The sequence below is a fragment of the Tachysurus fulvidraco genome, chromosome 19 (genome assembly GCF_022655615.1).
Source record: "Tachysurus fulvidraco isolate hzauxx_2018 chromosome 19, HZAU_PFXX_2.0, whole genome shotgun sequence".
Taxonomy (NCBI): Eukaryota; Metazoa; Chordata; class Actinopteri; order Siluriformes; family Bagridae; genus Tachysurus; species Tachysurus fulvidraco.
This window is the reverse complement of record NC_062536.1, coordinates 795,838-815,100: the sequence shown is the minus strand read 5'-3', so window position 1 is coordinate 815,100 and position 19,263 is coordinate 795,838. Positions and strand designations below refer to the sequence as shown.

The 19,263-nt window shown below is 37.8% G+C and overlaps 4 protein-coding genes across 4 annotated transcripts; all 4 read left to right on the top strand.

The window, feature by feature from the left end:
* Positions 1-10,770: 10,770 nt before the first annotated feature.
* LOC125139493 (histone H1-like) lies at positions 10,771-11,235 on the top strand. Its single transcript, XM_047803704.1, has one exon. It carries the CDS (start codon positions 10,771-10,773, stop codon positions 11,176-11,178), a length of 408 nt encoding a protein of 135 aa, XP_047659660.1. The 3' UTR covers positions 11,179-11,235.
* Positions 11,236-11,332: 97 nt separating this feature from the next.
* Positions 11,333-11,902, top strand: LOC125139649 (histone H3). Its single transcript, XM_047804329.1, has one exon. It carries the CDS (start codon positions 11,445-11,447, stop codon positions 11,853-11,855), a length of 411 nt encoding a protein of 136 aa, XP_047660285.1. The 5' UTR covers positions 11,333-11,444; the 3' UTR covers positions 11,856-11,902.
* Positions 11,903-13,698: 1,796 nt separating this feature from the next.
* On the top strand, positions 13,699-14,199 carry LOC113663781 (histone H4). Its single transcript, XM_027179222.2, has one exon. It carries the CDS (start codon positions 13,839-13,841, stop codon positions 14,148-14,150), a length of 312 nt encoding a protein of 103 aa, XP_027035023.1. The 5' UTR covers positions 13,699-13,838; the 3' UTR covers positions 14,151-14,199.
* Positions 14,200-14,776: 577 nt separating this feature from the next.
* LOC113653839 (histone H2B) lies at positions 14,777-15,246 on the top strand. The gene has a single exon (XM_027163672.2). It carries the CDS (start codon positions 14,822-14,824, stop codon positions 15,194-15,196), a length of 375 nt encoding a protein of 124 aa, XP_027019473.1. The 5' UTR covers positions 14,777-14,821; the 3' UTR covers positions 15,197-15,246.
* Positions 15,247-19,263: the final 4,017 nt, after the last annotated feature.

The following is a 19,263-nucleotide window of genomic DNA, read 5'->3' as shown; positions in this document are numbered from 1 at the left end:
ATTGTTAGGGCTGGGCGATATGACACTAAATATATATTGGGTCTGTGTGTACGAACGGGCGTGCACAAACTTATATCATGCAGACAGAAATGAGGCCGCATCCATGTGCGTCATCAGTGTCTAAGTCTAATGGTTTTACACTTTTACAAAAATAAATTCACACACATGTCAAAATGTAAGTTTGGCCGAGTATTCATGTAAACAGTCGGTTATGTACATTGGTAAGATGTCTTAAGTGAATGTAAACGAACAGTTTACAGGAAAAATAGTCATATCAGTCAAATAAATCTGTTGCCATAATATTAACAAAATCACTCACTCACTCTACTGATAACTAACTGATGTAATGAGAATAAATGTGCATGTCATACAGTGAAGTCTGTTTAATTTTACATTTAATTGCTTTATTTAATTCCAGTAGTATTTATTCTTTCTTGAATGCTACTTAAACCTACTTGAGAAAACAATTATTGTGAAATAAGATTTTAGTATCGCCCACCCCTAAACATTAGCATTTGGTGATTCCAGTCTTTAATTTTACAAAATGTTAAATGTAATTCTTAATGTGGGAAATAATATAAACCCTGCTGATTGAGATTTGTTTTTTACAGTTTAGTAAGGAAATGAACATATCACCACAGAAATGCAGGGACTGTAAATATAGTCCTTTTAAATTTAAAATGATTTGCTCTTAATGTAATGTAATTATTTTCTATCAATTACTTAATGTGATCTGAATTGCAATAACTAGTAAAATAGCTTGAACAAAACTTTGCAAAAAAAAAAAAAGTTTTAGGCACATTAGACAAATACCCTTGTTTCGCATGTACCTTCTGTTTTTGAAGTAATAAGTATTATTAAAATGTTCTCCTTTTTTTCCCCAGAATAAGAGAGTACCAAAGACCGCAGCAGCAACCAACAGACCAACAGCCCAGCATTGCAGGATTTGCAAGACCAGAATTGACCAAACAAGCAGTGCAACTTTATGATGCAAGTTCTCCAAGACAATAATGCCATCATTAAGGATCTCCTCATTGGCTGCACTTTACCTTTGTCGATTGTTGAAAATCAGCCTTTCAGGCATTTCTTGAAAGTGATGGACAACAAATACACTCCCATTGCAAGAAAAACAATCACTGAAAAACACATTCCTTTGTTGGTTGATCAGGTGAAAGATTCATCTGTGTCCATAACTGCTGACATATGGTCTGATTGAACCATGCGGTCCTTCTTCGGTGTTGCAGCCCATGGATTAAACCAAGATGGAAATCAGCTGGAGTCCTTTCTTTTAGACTGTAGGAGGTTTTGTGGCGGACACAGTGGAGACAACATAGCCATGGCATTTGACAAGATCATTGATGAATAAAACATAGCAAGTAAAGTCAGGTACATTATTACTGACAATGCAGCCAATATGAAGTGTGCATTCAAAGACAAGCTACCACAGGAAGAGTAGCACAGTGATGGCAGTGATGCAGAAGAGGAAAACTTAGATGATGAGAGTCTTTGGGAGGATGTGACCTGGGAAGACGAGACTATCATGGTGATTAGTTGCAATTAGTTGTACATGATGGAATGAAATAAGCCAAGGCCTTTTCTTCAGCACTTGCCAAAGTGTCAAAATTACCTCATTACTTCACACAAGTACTACATTTAAAGAACGATTTGAGGCTACATTTGGGACAGATTAATTCCTGCAGCTACATCCACACGCTGGAACAGTACATTCAAGCGGCTACAGGCCCTTACAGCACTTGACCATAGGGATCTCACACAAATTTGCAGTTCAGACTTTCAACATGTTCTTTTTTCAGTTTGTATGGTGTACTATTAGTATGGTGGTCCCCACTGTACTTGATTTAAACACTCATCTGCTCCAAATATCAGAGTCACGAAGTCATTGCCCGCCACTAGCCACAGCCATTCGGCAATCACTTTTAAAGAGATTCTCTGGGATCTTTGTGAGAACCAAAATGGTTGAGCAAAATGGGAAAGAGGACCAGTTCAACCATAATGTCTATTTCTTGGCAACAATGCTTGATCCTCAGTTTGGCCTGAACTGGGTTGATCTAGATGTAACCAACTATGAGAACTGGATCTTGTAAGCTAGTGTTCTTGCTTCAAAATTATGTGAACATCATCTTGTTTACTCGCTCACAGAAAACAATATATTGATTTAAATTTTCTAAGACACTTTTTTGTTTGTAAAGGGCATATGCAAGTAGGCGTCAACTATCATGCATATTAGTGTGATTCACTCCTGAGAAGACAAAGGCCTGCATAATGAGCTGCATAATGAGCTGCATAATGAGCCTTACAGGTAAGTGTGTGACAGAGAGGAGTTACAAGAAAGAATGTGAGGACAAAATAAATGTGTATATCTTGTGTTTGTAGTTTATTTAGAATCTTTAACTATCACACAAAACCACTTTAGAAGTTAGTAATAACACAGAAGACACAATCAGGGCAAAACTGTGCAACAAAAAAGTGTCAACAGGAAGTGCAAGATAAAAAAGGGTGTAAGGTTTGTAGAAGCCCCACTAACCTACTCTGTCACATAGTACCCAGAATTATACAGTTATACATCTTTGTGTCACTCTAGGAAACAGTTCCTTTTCAGCTGAACACACAAGTGAACATCACATCCCTGGCATTTCCAAGCACATGTCCGAATTTCATGTACTGAGTCATTCCTGTGTCTCGGGGGCATGTACGTGATTACCCCAATCACCTCAGTTCATTTGCATACGAACAGCGCGCTCAGAGGGAGGCGGGAACAAATTAGTTATAATTAGGTGAAACAGGAGAAACCGGACCTCTCCTTACATTCTTACGGATTACATAAAAATAGTATATTTTATAGTATAATAGTATATATAATATTTGTTTTTGACTAGATTTTTTTTATTTAAAAGTAGACATTTCAAGCTTTCTATTCATATATTTATCTTGTATTTGAGGCAAGTATTTGCTGAGATTTATTTTTTGAGGGTTATTTTATTTATGTGTCTATGAAGATTGGTGACCGAGACCGAGATGGCAGAGAACACAGTCTGTTTATTTTCTTTATTCTACAGAAGCACAGTGTATAGTTGTTATTATGCGTGTATACAAATAAAAACCCTTTACAGATTTGATTGATGTATTGCTCTTATCTGTACGATTGACACTGAAAGTGTAATTTAAGTTCATTTCGGCCTTAACAAGAGATTATGCCACAAAACATGTATATGTGTTCATCGACTCCAGAGAGTTAATATAATCAATTTAACACATTTGAAAAGTTCTTTGTAATCATAACTTTAGTTGAATATGTTTCTTAAATTTAAGTTTTGCAACTAAAACCCAGTACAGGCATCGATGTGTCAAACGTGGGTGTTTTACATGTCTTAAAGATGTAAAGTTAATAAACTAATCTTCATCAACTTAAAAAAACTTACAAAAAAAAAGCATAATTTTGAAATGTTTCTTTCGCCCCATCAGTTGTTTCAGAATCTAATGTAACTGAGTTAAACACTCATACGTTGATAAGACATTAAATCATAACCATTTCCATTTGTATCGGTTCAGTTATTCTCACATTATTCAACAGCTCGAGCTCACAGTTCTCTCAGCACAACATGTCTCAGTTCAGTGTACAGGAGTTACATATAACTCCGGGATATTAGTTTATTTAGAGTCGGACCGACTTCTCAGGCATGACCGAAAGTGTGTAACTTTAGTAACTTGTGGATCAGCGCTGACTCAAGACGCGAACTGTTTAGAACGAATCAGTCCGATTTGGTGAACCGGTTCATCCAGTTCACTAAAAAGAACTGGTTCAAAAGAAAGATTCGTTCACGAACCGGCCATAACTAGTCTGTGCACCGTCTACTATTTTCAGCCTGGTACCTGAATGCCTTTTAACCTCGTCGCCAATTATGTAATATCCTTAGGTGCAGATATATGTAGATGCAGATGTAACCCATCTAAGGGAAAATACACCGCTGCTAGGTTCGTTGGAGTTCAAGTAAGACAAAGCAACACAACAAATAGATTCACTTTAAAGAACTTTAGTGAGCTAACAAAACAGTACAAATTCACAAAACATTAAACGGCAAAAAAAACTAACAAAAAAACAAAACAATTGAATGTGTGTTTATGTTTATCAGTGTACAGTATGTGTATTTTTTATGTGTGTGTACGTGAATCAAAATAGTCAATATGAGTTTTAAATTCCTTTGTCCTCAATAACCTTCCAAATAGACTTGAGATGGACTTGTGTAGGTAACAGTCATACCAAACACCGCAGTTCCTTTGATATGTCTCAAAATTGGATCTGTAAGGAAAACCGTGTCTCCTCCTGGAGACGATAGATTTCTCATCAAACTGGGTGGCTCGCCATCTGGTTCACCATCCAAATCTCTGTGCCAAACAAAGGCCTATACAGACCTGACCTGCATTTGCAAAACAGTTGTAGAGCATTCATTTAAACATCATTTACATTACTATTAGGCCTAATCACATTCAAATAAACCCAGAAATACTGTATGCATGACCATTAATGACTTAAATATATGCTGAGCTGCATAACTTTGAATAACATGCACATAAGAACTAAGGAATAATATACATATATTCCCAACATTGGCCCATTTGGCCCATACCATTTGCTTCCAGGTTTATTATTTCCTCCTTTGATAACTAAACCCAACAGAAGAGTATTTCAAGAGTAATCAAAAGAAACATACAATTTAAGAGTTCAACAAAATGAATTATCTTTACTTTGTAATGTGAATCTAAAAATCTCAAAAAAAAAAAAAAAAAATCAATAAAATCCAGTTTTGTGTCTCTTAAAACTGCCGCTGAAATGAACCGTGTGCTCCATTTGTGCAGTATCACCCTACACCGCTGGTGACGAAACTCATTTAACCAATCAGCAACGCCAGATGGCGGGACAAAGTGTTAGATTACTATATGAGTGGTTTAAAATGAAAATAACACGGGACAAGGTATCACAGTGAAATATTACTGGTCTCAAACTTAAAGGAATGAATGATAACGAATAAAAATGATATTTCCCTCTATTTAAGAATTAAACTAACATTTTGTAACTGGATTACACAGACATAGACACAGGGAGCCAATGGCGTCGATTTGGGTAGGGGCTGTAGGGACATGTCCCAACCAATATATCCAGGGAGCACTCAATTGTCCCTAGCAATAATTCGACCAAGCCTATATATATATATATACATTTATACATAACTACTGATATCCGTCTGTGTCTTGTGCTTTTTTACTTATTTCATTTAACATTTATCTAGGAATCATTAAATAAGATTAAAATATTTTACAACGGCGTTCTGTAAAAAATAACGCAACTTGTGGAACACAAACGGTTAACAGATTTACCCCCTGCAATGAATCCCGCCTCTGTAACTCAACTCTCTAAAATGATTGGCCTTTGCCTTTTTTGAGTCCCGCCTCTCTAACCCACGTTGCTGTTTGATTGGCTTTGTCTTTCTTGCTAATGTGTTGAGGTCGGCTGCAGCTATATTCCGTTGTATGCAATATGCAACGTGATTATGCAGGTTACCGGTATGTGAGGAAGAAAGTATTCTTATAACAACAGTGTTATGCACAAAATACGGGGAATGTTGTCCCCACAAATGTCAAATAAATTATGTCCCCACCAATGTCAAAATCAAACTTTCGCCATTGCAGGGAGCTGAATTAACATGAAGCTTTATTTAGGTATAACGAGCGGAACACCGGCACATCCACACTTGCTCGGAGCCAACAGACTGAACTCTCCTAACAGCACTCCCTACTGGACAACCTTGTCTATAGCATTCCATTTACTACACATACCACCCCTAAAAACTCCAATTTCAAGAATCTTAATTAAGAAAGGCAAAAGATTTGTCTTTTTTTTTGGTCATTGTTTTAGTGATCTTTTGTTTGTGTCTGTTCATGTATTTGAAAAATCATAAGACAAATTGCTTGAGTGAATATAAACACTTGGTCAAAAAGTGGTTTTATTCTGATTTATTATATTTCTTATCATCAACAAACATACAACAATGAATTTATTGTATGCAGAACATTCACATTTAAAGTAACAGATTTATTTATTCCTGGGGCTGTCAAGACAGACAGCACTTAACATGACTATTAAAGTCTATCCAAGGAATATTCTGGGTGAGCTCATAAGCAGCATTTGTTGATGAGCACAACAATAATTGACAACTTTATTCTTCTCAAAAAAGGGGGTTTGATCAACATTGTTGTCGATTAAGCTCAACTTGTATTAATAGCAGATTATTCCAAAACATCACTGTTATACATCCAAAATAAGTCAAAATGTATTGAATTTAGAACACACCCACAAATTCTCACACATTTGAGGTTTTATGTAATTCAATCACATCTGCCAAGGAATATTTCATAGGAACGTATAACGTCCCTGTGATTGAAACTGTAATACGGTGTGAAGTCTACAAGGTTGTCTGCATTTACTAGTTCAGTTGCCTCTGCCAGGTTGGGAACCTCAATATTATAAGACATGTAGTCTCAGTCAAAACAGAATGTACTGTATATTCATTCATTCATTTTCTACCGCTTATCCAAACTTATTCTCGGGCGTCATTGGGCATCAAGGCAGGATACACCCTGGACGGAGTGCCAACCCATCGCAAGGCACACACACACACACACACACACACACACACACACACACACACACACACACACACACACACACACACACACACACACACACACACACACACACACACACACACACACACACACACACACACACACACACAGAGTAAATGACCGTATATGGTTGTCACTTTAAATGTTTCTTGAGGTTGTTGCATGTTTCAGCATGTTTCTTGAGCATGTTAGGTTATGCAGTAGGGGGAGTAACGCAAAGGTAATTAGATCAGCAGAGAGAAAAGAACGAAGATTCATGTTCCTGTACAGTCCATATACATTTATGTGATTTCCAGTGAGCAGAGACTAAATTCTGCTTAATTTCATCTTAGTTCCCTTTGGTAAAGCGGAGCGAGGTATGTGATGTCAACATATGTTACGTGTTATAGTTTATTTGAGCCTGTTAGCATGTACATGTTAATCATTGAGCTATTTTTGTTAATTAATCGTTTCATATTGTCTTCATTCACTTTATCATTTATATTTTATATGTTTCTCTGCAAATGTGAACTTTATTTATTGTATTTTTTTGTATATGAGTCGTATTTATTTGTTATGTTGTTTCTTTGTGTGGTTTCACGGTGCTACGCAAACTAAACTTTAATGGCGCTCTTCGTGAGCGAAATAAAGAAAGAAGCACCTGTCGGAAATTCTCTGTGTCTATGGATACCAATGGGCAGCTACACACACACACACACTCTCATTCACTCACACAATTTAGAGATGCTAATCAACCTAGCATGCATGTCTTTGGACCAGGGGAGGAAACCGGAGTACCTGGAGGAAACCCCCGAAGGCACGGGGAGAACATGCAAACTCCACACACACAAGGCGGAGGCGGGAATCGAACCCCCAACCCTGGAGGTGTGAGGTGAACGTGCTAACCACTAAGCCACCGTGTCCCCTTGTACTGTACATCTGGCATTCAAAACAATACAAAGATTAATTTATGATATGTTCCTCACAAGTCAAAATTCTGGTAGACTACTAGCATTTGCTATACACACTAGTAACTTCAGAGGTGAATGGTGTTTAAGGCATGAAGGTGATGACATTAGGCCTGATCAACCTGCTGTCCTCACCTAGGGTGACCAGATTTACAAATTACTGTATACATTTGTATACAATGTAAAGTATAGTATAGTATAGTATTTTGGCAATAAACACTATTTTTGCTTTTCCCATCCACAGCTCTTTTACAGTAACTATCACTTTTCATATAATAATCCCAAAAAGGGGTGTGTCTAAGGTCCAGGACAAGCAACTTTAACTAGCATAAATGTGGACGTGTGCAGTTTCTGTCTTATCCATAAACTTGCTTTGTTCACAAGACGTCATTTAAAGAAGGCACTTTTTGTGATAATTATTTATAAGTTGAAGCAGCACATAATATCAGCAGTAGGTCATGCTTCTGGCATTTTATTATCATAACCAAAATTCTTCTTAAACATGCCCCTTTAGCAGAAGAATTGATTTACATTTTAACTTTTTAATTTCTAAATGTTTAATTGCTTTTTAAAGGTTAAGAGCAAGATCATGTCATACCTGGCAGAACCTGATGAATTTGGAGGGACTGAAGGAACAGATTTTATTTTCGATGGCAGTAAATCTGGAAGTCTGTTCTAAAAGATATGTGTTTTGGGTCAGTAGCCCAGTGTCACAGTGCACCGTGTCTTAACAACAGAGGTGGGAAGTAATGGAGTACAAATACTTTGTTACTGTATTTAAGTACATTTTTCTGGTATCAGTACTTTACTCCACTACATTGAACATTTTTACACAAATATCTGTACTTCTTACTTCTTACATTTTCAAAACGGACTCGTTACTTTTAGTATTATTCCTTCTCATTGTGTGCTGTTTCCAGCCTACCATCCTATCATTGTGCGGCTTTTTCCCCATGTGACTGGTGTACTGTATTATTTACTGGCTATCAGACATAGACTAAGGATAGCGGAGCTAACAATGAGCAGCGCCTACAAAAGGAATGGCTAATGTTCATTCAGAGGGAGTCACCGATGTTAAAATAACTAACAACGAGGACATTCCTGAAGACACATGGCTATATATGAGGGAGATGTTTGAAATAATCGGCGTCAAAAAGGATTCCTGGCGAATGCGTTGCGAATTGTGTCAACCCAAAAAACACGAAGTGATTAATTTTGTCATTTGTAAAACATCACAATAATTTTGAGTTGTTTTCAAGGACAGAGCTGGAATCTCCCTACAGTTTGTGATATGGCCTTGGTGATACACTTGGTATACATTATATTTCCAAAAGTATTGGGTCACCTGACCTTTCCTGCTATATGTGGTTGTTTTCTGATCTCATCCCTACTGAACACCTTTGGGATGAATGTGAACGCTGACTCCACCCCAACTCACCTACATCAGTGCCTGCTTTTCGTAACACTCTTGTGGCTGATGAACACAAATATGCATCAGCATAATCCAAAATTATATATATATAACATGACTTCCAGTTATTAGCATGACACTAAACAGGTAGTAATAACGGCGACTTTTTACTTAAGTACATGTCAGAGCCCATACTGTACTTCTTTACTTTAACTTGAGTAAAAGAGTGTATTCACTACTTCTACTTTTACTGTCTTTTAATAAATGAGTATCTGTACTTCTACTTGAGTAAAGGATCTGTTTACTTTTGCCACCTCTTCTTAACAAGACTAACACAGGAAAACCTTTGGAGATCTACAATGTCTACATGGTTCGACATGCTCTTTATCACTATTCTAATTATGTTTCATTTTAACTTGTTTAAACCTATTCACTCAGTTCCTTTTCACTCTGTTTCTTTACACTGTATCACTAAAACTCTGGGTCCACCAAAAGTTCCCCTTAGATGTGACAAATTCAGAAAATGAATGAAAATCCTTGGTCTTGGGTTTGACTGAAGATCATATTCAGAATATTTGAAAATATCCTAAAATGATGATTTTCACACACTGTGTAGACATTTTACACTATGTTTTTAGCTTTCTTTGTTTAGCCACATCACATTATCACAATTTTATACAGACATCCATTAAATCCAGCTCAGTATGAGCTTGGATATTATATTACCCAAGGTACAATAGATTATCTGTATAGTTACACAAAATTATAGCAATGATGTCTTTTTGTGACTAATGTGAATAATGTCTTGTGTTTTATTTGAATTTTTATTCCAAGTCTTAAGTCCTGAACTTCAAACCAGGTGACTGTGGATCAGCAGAACAAACATGAGGATGTTAGGATGAGGAAAAGGACAGAATAAGACTTTTATGACTAAATCATGTATTTGCGTTTTTTTATTAAAATGTTTTCTTACATCAGACTTAAACCCAGTGAGAATGTTAAACTGAACATAGACAGCATTTAAAAATGTTATACATTAGAGTTATAGTGACTGTCAGTAAATGCATTATATTTGTTTATTAGTTATTGAATGTAATTTTTATTAAATATAATAAACCCCAGACCCTATGATGCTTTATCTTTATTTTAAGGGTGAAAAAAAAACAACAAAAAGAAAATCTCCCCAAAAGGACTTCACTATTATATGTAACGACACTAAAGAAGCAGCGCTCCTGAGTAGAGACCATATAAAGGACAAAAGATCAATCTGTTCCTTCCCCAGAATAATCACCATGCTCAATTACATAGAATTTGTATTAGTGTCATTTACTAAAAGTGGACACTTTATTAATACACACATAAATATATATATATATATATATATATATATATATATATATATATATATATATATATATATATATATATATATATATATATATATATATATATATATACTGATGTCATATCTATTAATATGAGAGGTGAAAATCATGAAAATTTAGGAGGGGGAAAGCAGCTATGGACAGATTATTGCTGTAATGATCCAAATGACAAGAAATAACAGACAGAACATGAGGACTCAGGACACAAAGGGACAGGGGAGCTAGACTCACAATGGTAGGAGAACAGGGACAGTGTAAAGAAATGAACAGAATTAAAAACAGAGCCTCATGTAATGTTTTTTTTTTTTTTTTTTTTTTTAGCTAAATGCTCGCCGTCAAGGGCCTCGTTACTAAAGGCACTCTGGTGCAGACCAAAGGGACCGGCGCGTCTGGATCTTTTAAGCTGAACAAGAAGCAGACCGAAGTGAAGAAGCCCGCAAAGAAAGCCGCGCCCAAAGCGACAAAGGCGGCCGCCAAAAAGCCCGCCGCGGCTAAGAAGCCCAAGAAAGTAGCGGCCAAGAAACCCGCAGCCAAGAAGTCTCCCAAGAAGACAAAGAAGCCCGTCGCTGCCGTCAAGAAAGCCACCAAAAGCCCTAAGAAGGCCAAAAAGCCGGCGACCCCCAAGAAAGCAGCCAAGAGCCCCAAGAGGGCCAAAAAGCCGGCGACCCCCAAGAAGGTAAAGGCTGTAAAGCCCAAAGCAGCGAAGGCCAAAAAGGCTCCCAAGAAGAAGTAAACGTGTTTCTTATGTTTTTTACTCCTTAAACGGCTCTTATAAGAGCCACCCATGTTTTCCCTTAAAGAGCTGTTTCCTATCAAACTGTGTCCGTGACAGAGAACGGTCCAATAGTCATCAGGTGACGTAACACGCTCTATCCAATGGCAGACGTGTGCTTTTAATCCGCCCAATGAGAACAGGGCGGCGTTAGGGCTTAAATAGACAGCGTTCGCCAGCGCCGTTTATTGTGTGTTTTTCCTCCGTGAAGTTCACAGCTCGACGCTATGGCAAGAACCAAGCAGACCGCCCGTAAGTCCACTGGTGGCAAAGCGCCCAGGAAGCAGCTCGCCACTAAGGCTGCTCGCAAGAGCGCCCCGGCTACCGGCGGCGTGAAGAAGCCTCACCGTTATAGGCCCGGCACCGTGGCTCTAAGGGAGATCCGCCGTTATCAGAAGTCTACTGAGCTGCTTATCCGCAAGCTGCCCTTCCAGCGCCTGGTCCGAGAAATCGCTCAGGATTTCAAGACCGACTTGCGTTTCCAGAGCTCGGCCGTCATGGCCTTGCAGGAGGCTAGCGAGGCATACCTGGTCGGTCTGTTCGAGGACACCAACCTGTGCGCCATTCACGCCAAGAGAGTGACCATCATGCCTAAGGACATCCAGCTGGCCCGCCGTATTCGCGGAGAGCGCGCTTAATTCTCAATTCTGTCTAATGTACACAAAGGCTCTTTTAAGAGCCACCACATTTTCTCTGGTTAATGAGCACTTTTTTTATCTGTGTGAGAGAGAGGGCTGAGTTTGTCATATAAGTGCCAATTTGTGTGTATTTTTATATTTATATATAATATAGTTTTGTAAATGTGAATCTGCTTTAGAGAAATGATTTACAGACACAGTACAGAGAATTTGTGTTAGGAATATTGGGCTCAGTTATAAGATGAGTAATTGAAAATAAATAAATATACATTCATATGTATAGTGTTTTTAGCAATGGACGTTGTCTCAAAGCAGCTTTACAGAACATGAACACAACATAGTTATATATAGATTAATATAAAACAAAAACTCAAGGTTAATATTAGACTTATATTTAAATGTGTTCGTATTTATTTCTGATGAACAAGCCTGAGGTGACTGAAGTGATTATGGTGAGAAAAAACAACCTTATGGAGAAACCTTGAGAGGAACCGGACTTAAGGGGGAACCTCATCCTCATGTGGGTGACACTGGAAGGTGTGATTATAAATATACAGTCTGACAATGTTGTATTGATGATGAGGTTGTTGTCCTCAAAGATCACATGTAGTCGTCATCTCCTCTTAGTATATCTGAATATTTAATGAAGCAGAGTCCAACTGGAGCTGGGGAAATAAGATTATTGCCTTACTGAGTAAAGAAACAGAAGGCTAAATTATTATTATTATTATTATTATTATTATTATTATTATTATTATCTAATTTGTAATTACATATTAAAATACTGTAGAATGGACAATTTTTTTTTTGTTTGTTTTGTGTTTGTGTTTAAACAGGAAGAGATCAAAATTCACAAGTGTTGATTACTCACTCTCTCTCATTTTCTACCGCTTTATCCGAACTACCTCGGGTCACGGGGAGCCTGTGCCTATCTCAGGCGTCATTGCGCATCAATTTGCTCCTTTAAGTAGTAGTAATGTTGCTGCTGGTGGTAGTAGTAGTGGTGGTCGTATTAGTAGAAAATTGTATTAAAAAAATACCTCACAAATAGCTTACAAATAGATTAATGTTATTATTATTAGTAGAAGTTTGTTTGTTTTTTTACCCAGTGCTACATTTGTACATTTTAGAATATTGCTTTTACTGCAACTTCTAACAAAAACAACAAGAAGAAAACTAATATAAAAGCAATAAATTGCATAATTAAACCTTCACTTTTATGAATACTATTTGATCTTATTTGTTGTTGGCTAAATTTCAAAGTTGTAACAAGACACTGAGTTTTAGAATGAGATTAGTGTTGGAGACAATATAGCACATTTAGACTATAAACCTTATAGATTCTGTAATATTTTGTGTTTAACAGCTGATAAAATGACTCCTGAATGTTGTCTTTACATTCCTTTCTGTGTTGCTTGTAATCTACTTTCAGGGTTAAACATGGGCTCGGTTTATAATGTACCCAGACGAACGAGGAAAACCGAGCCTCTTAGTAGTGGACCTAGGAGTATAGAATACAGTTCTCAAGCCACAGATGTGCTCAAATGGATGTTTTACATCTAAACAGTGTAGGTTAATGTTGTACAAGCACAGAGTGCTCTTACTAACCTCTATACATTGTTGGGTGTTGGTCTGGATATTTTGATTAAAATACTCACTTTGTATACCTTGGGTTAAATTCTACTACTACTACTACTACTAAGACTTATAGCAACAACAACAATAATAATAATAATAATAATAATAATAATAATAATAATAATAATAATCCTTGTGTGTACAGAGAGGTTGCAGAAGAAAAATACACTAGTAAGTTAAAAGCTGTGGCTTTCTCTTTGTTCATGAACGGCTTCTATTGTGTGAGCGCTGGTCTTAGACCCGCCTCCTTGCCTGTTCTCAACTGGGTCCAGGAGATGGAGGATAAATATTCGGCCTCTGTGTGGTGTATTTTATTGAGCGGCTTCACTTCGATACAGCAGCATCATGTCTGGTAGAGGTAAAGGTGGTAAGGGACTCGGCAAAGGGGGCGCAAAGCGTCATCGTAAGGTCCTTCGCGATAACATCCAGGGAATCACTAAGCCGGCTATTCGCCGTTTGGCTCGCCGTGGCGGTGTTAAGCGTATTTCCGGCCTGATTTACGAAGAGACTCGCGGTGTGCTGAAGGTCTTCTTGGAGAACGTTATCCGCGACGCCGTCACCTACACCGAGCACGCCAAAAGAAAGACCGTCACCGCCATGGATGTGGTGTACGCTCTGAAACGCCAGGGACGCACCCTGTATGGCTTCGGCGGATAAACGTTCAACACCGGACCACGGCAACACAACGGCTCTTTTAAGAGCCACCCAAATATCCACAAAGAGATCTTCCTTATTTACTCTCTTTGTGTGTGTGTGTGTGTGTGTGTGTGTGTGTGTGTGTGTGTGTGTGTGTGTGTGTGTGTCTTTTAGTACAATATTATAAGTTAATTGATTTATATACATCTATCTTTTTATTGCCTGTATGTTTCTTCTTTACTATGTGTGTAGATTTTTTTTCTTTCGTTTGTGTGATGCAAATGACGTCAAAAACCGGATAAAATCAAATTTATGTTAGATGCTTTTAAGTCCAGTATTATACAAGTCAGTTCGTGTATGCCTCTTGATTTTACTCTTTTTCTTTCATAGCGTGTATGAAACGCGTGTAAAGTTTGGTGGTAGAAACAGGATTTTTTTCTCCTTTTCTTTTGTCATAAAGCACAAAGTTGAGTGTAAAACGGCGGAAGGGGAACAAAGCACAGAGGGGACAGTGGGGGAGGAGTAAGTGTGTAGGAGGAGCGGGAGGAGGCGCTCCTCGTCAGGAGCTTTGGGATTATGACCAATAACACACGTTTCTTCTCTTGTGCCTAATTACAATGTCATACTGTATATATAGCAGCCGCTAAGTGGGTGTTACTCATTCTCTCGTAGTTCACTCGAACAGCAACACCATGCCTGAACCAGCTAAGACCGCGCCCAAGAAGGGATCCAAGAAAGCCGTGACCAAGACGGCAGGGAAAGGCGGCAAGAAGCGCAGAAAGACCAGGAAGGAGAGTTACGCCATCTACGTGTACAAAGTCCTGAAGCAGGTGCACCCCGATACCGGGATCTCCTCTAAGGCCATGGGCATCATGAACTCGTTCGTCAACGACATTTTTGAGCGCATCGCCGGTGAGTCTTCTCGTCTGGCTCACTACAACAAGCGCTCCACCATCACCTCTAGGGAGATCCAGACTGCCGTGCGTCTGTTGCTTCCCGGAGAGTTGGCCAAGCACGCCGTGTCTGAGGGCACAAAGGCCGTCACCAAGTACACCAGCTCCAAGTAAAGCGCCTTAGCGCCGTCTTTATCAACACAAAGGCTCTTTTAAGAGCCACCCACTTTTTCATAAATGTGCATATCTCCTTTCTGCGTCGGACACACACACACACACACACACACACACAGGATAACCACTTTTTTCACGTATGTATTTCATCATTGCTTCTGTGTATTCATTTGTAATTACAATTAAATGCTTTGTTACTTTTTTTTTGTTGTTTTCAAAAACATTATTGAAACTTTTTTTTTTTCTTTCTTTCAGGTATCATGTGTTTTACAATCATACATTTAAATAATAAAAAAAAGACATTAAAAATGGTCATATCTGGTCCGTGTATCTTTTGGTCATTCAATTTTTCCATTTAGAAACGGGTATTAAAAAACAAAAAAGAGTGGCTATTTGATTTTTGTTTTTAAATACAAAAATTACAATTGAAATACAATGTTTTGTTTTGTTTTGTTTTTTTTCATGGTCAAAAACAGATGAGTAAAATTTTAAAAATGGTTTGATTTTCATTTTATATTTTGAATAACAACAAAAAAAAAAAAAATCACCAGAAAACAGAAACTAAAAAAGGTTCGTTTTTTATATTCCGAGACCAGGTGTGGTCATTTACATGATCCGCGCCAAATTTGAGATTGTGCTAATGTTACTTTAGTTCATACTAAAATGTTTTTGGAACCGTACTCGGTTATGATAATAGATATGGCAAAACAAGGCCTGTCATCTGCAGAAATCTCTGCGCGGATATCACATGAAAGCGGGGGAGCAAGAGGATGTTCTTCAAGAAATGTGAGGAGATTTTGTGCTGAAAATGGCTTAAGTGTGATGGGACTCCCCGACGCGCATTTGGAGTTAGAGGTGGCAAAAGCTATAACCGAGGTATGTACTTGCTATATCCCCCCGTTTTTAGTGTGTGTGTGTGTGTGTGTGTGTGTGTGTGTGCATGTGTGAGAACTAACATGTAGGCCTATATGCACACACATATGTCCTGCCTCCCCAGAGGGTCTTCAACTGGCATCTTTTATGCCCGCTTATTACAAATAGTAAATAAATCACACTAAATAGCCTCAGCCTACCATTATTTGTAAGTAATCGCTGTCAACATAATCCTTACAACACTGACAAATCCCTTAACACAGACATACACATGCTGCACTGGCATGATAAACATATATCAGCTGGTATGATTTTGGAAACTGGAAATCATGTTAATTTGTTACAATCTAGACGGGACCTACATATGGAAGAAGGATGATAAAGGGGTATCTCGCCATGAAAGAAGTGCATGCTGCAGAGACTCGAATTGGAACAGTGCTCAGAACTAGGCATCAGTCTTACCATGAAGCCAGACGTCAGGTATGTACTGTCTCAACATTAATATTTTACATTATCGAAATTCCAATTTATGTTTAATGTGTATTTTGATATGGTTGTTTAGCTGCAGTTACTTAGCTTGTCTAAGATTAAAAAAAAATAAAACTTACACAATTGTATAGTATAATCAAACCAAATACCCTCATTTTTATTTTATTTATTCATTATAATTATTCATATTAATTTATCTATAGGGACAACACAAATAGGCGTCGTTACATTTATAAAACCTGCAACCGATGCAGTGTATAAAGGACTAATGGGAATTTTTTTATATGATATAGTTTCAGTACATTGTTTATCTTTTCTTTTTTTTTTCAGGGTGCCCACAATCTCAACCCCATACCATATCAAGCTGGATACATGGGCCATAAGATCCATATGGACCAAAACGAAAAACTGGCTATGTTTGGGGTCACCCATGTTTTAGCCATTGATGGCTTCAGCAAAAAGGTTGTAGCTCATTCTACAATGCCTATAAAAAACAACCTTGCCATCTATGAAGATGTTTTCAGGTAACAGCCTATGTCTTGTTGTGAACACAAGGGATTGCATACACACGGCTAAGAATGTGACTTTTACGATCCCATTAAATTAAAATCAAAATTAACCTTGGCCTAAATGTAAATGTAGATTTTATTTTTTAAGTACATTTAAATTCTAGTTACATCGTTTTTTTTTAATGTTACATTCCATTTGGGAAAATGGTCCTTAAGCAGAGGACCAAGTGTAAATGTGCATAATGACTGCTGGGTTTATACATTTACAGATTTACTGGGAATTCTGCATAATTATTTTTCCTCAAATGGTGTACCAAATGACTTGGCTGGCTGTGGATGTCCCAATAAAATCCCACAGGAGCTGCTGCCTCATTCAGTTGATGCAGCAGACCTTTACAGCCAACAGTTGGGATCCTCACTGACCACACATTCAACTTTTGGAGTTGATCCATTTTCAACTGAACAGGACAAACTTAGAGTTGAGAATCAGTTTGCTGAGCAATATTCAGACATTTCAGACTTGTTCTCTAGAGCAGTGAACAATGACTTGGCTCCGTACAAACAGGCATTGCTCTGTCTTATGACCACAACTCAGCGCTATGTGTGAAAAGCAGATTGCTCTATTTGAACAGAATGTGAGAACAATGAACACCAATCACATCAACCAGCCTAAACATATAAATAAATTAACATTAAAACTCAATTTTTGAATCAATAAAACAAAGTCAAATACAACATGCCTATTTGTGAGTATAAAAGTGCAAAATGCTACTCCTCTTCAAAAAGAGATCTCAGAACAGAAAATGCTTCTGACAAACCATTAACCTCAAATATGTTGTTGCCTGTGGTGTTCCCTCTACATTTTGCACAGTACACAGAGGTCTCCTGCCACTGTTCCACACATGTTTTGCAGCCAATAATGCTTCGGCAACACTGTGTAAAGACTGGCTCCTCGATGAACTCTAAAAATTAAAAATAAAAAAATAAAATTAGAAAAACTAGTCAGTCATTATCTGTGTTTGTCTACCTGCCCTTAAAATGTTCTTGATGTACCGGATAACAGTGTTTCCTTATATTTAACTTTTAAAAATGTCTGTTATTGTATCATTACATCATGGGATGTTACAAAAGTGCATCAGTACATGTAATTAATTGTAGTGGATGAGACACAGCTGACCTTTGTTAGAGAATGTAATAACATACTGTATGTGTATTTGGAAATCTCAAACTCGGGCACAGACTACACAAAATGGATCCAAAATGATTTCACATGTGGGACAATTAACATTTATTGGGATACCTAATCATACAAACAACACAGCAGAACCTTTGCTTGATGGTCTGTAGCTGGGAAGGAGTCAGGATGATTCTTTGAGTTGCAGCCAGATTGGTGAGCTCTCGGATTGCTGCAGTGACATGTGGTAGGCTCTGTGATGCGTTTTGGTAGTGGTGGTGGGCTAAAAGCCATAACTTTTGTTGGAAAAATTAGAAAAGGAATAAATAAGGCTTTTTATTTATGAATGTAGCCTGCCCAAGTCAGGGCTGCTGCTTAAGAAATTCATTCATTTAAAACAAGACACTTATCTCACACACAAGCTCAATTTCCCTGATTATGGGAATATCTTAACAGGCTCTCAGTTACTTTGCTGTGTTAATGTATAAGAAACCCTGAGATCCAAAAAATAAATTGTGCCAAACATTATAAAAAAAAGATTTTCAAAAGTTTGAACCCGTTAATTCCTATATATTCCCGTTAATTCCCATGGAAAGTTTCCAGCTTTGAAAATTCCCGGAATTTTGCAACCCTACTCACATATCCCGGAGCCTTGGTTAAAATTGCAATTTTCTCATGATTTACAAATAGTTGCAAACATTTGGGAGATTTTAAGTACTCAAGTAAACGAAAGACATTACACTGGCCTAGTGGTTTTTGGATATTTTACATATTATGTACATATTGCAGTTTTAAAAGTACAACAAAAAATGTTTCCCACCTGTTGTTCCTTCAGACTCCAAGATTGCATTCCCCTGCGCATCAGTCAATACCATGGGATCATGGCTTCCAATGGCATCTTGCACTTTTCCGATTATCCCCTGAAGGGTAGCCTCAGATTCTAACAACTGGATCACCACCATCCTGCTGGGACTCAGCCTCCCGCCAACCACCTCAGCAAGGAAAATTGATCTGAAAGAATA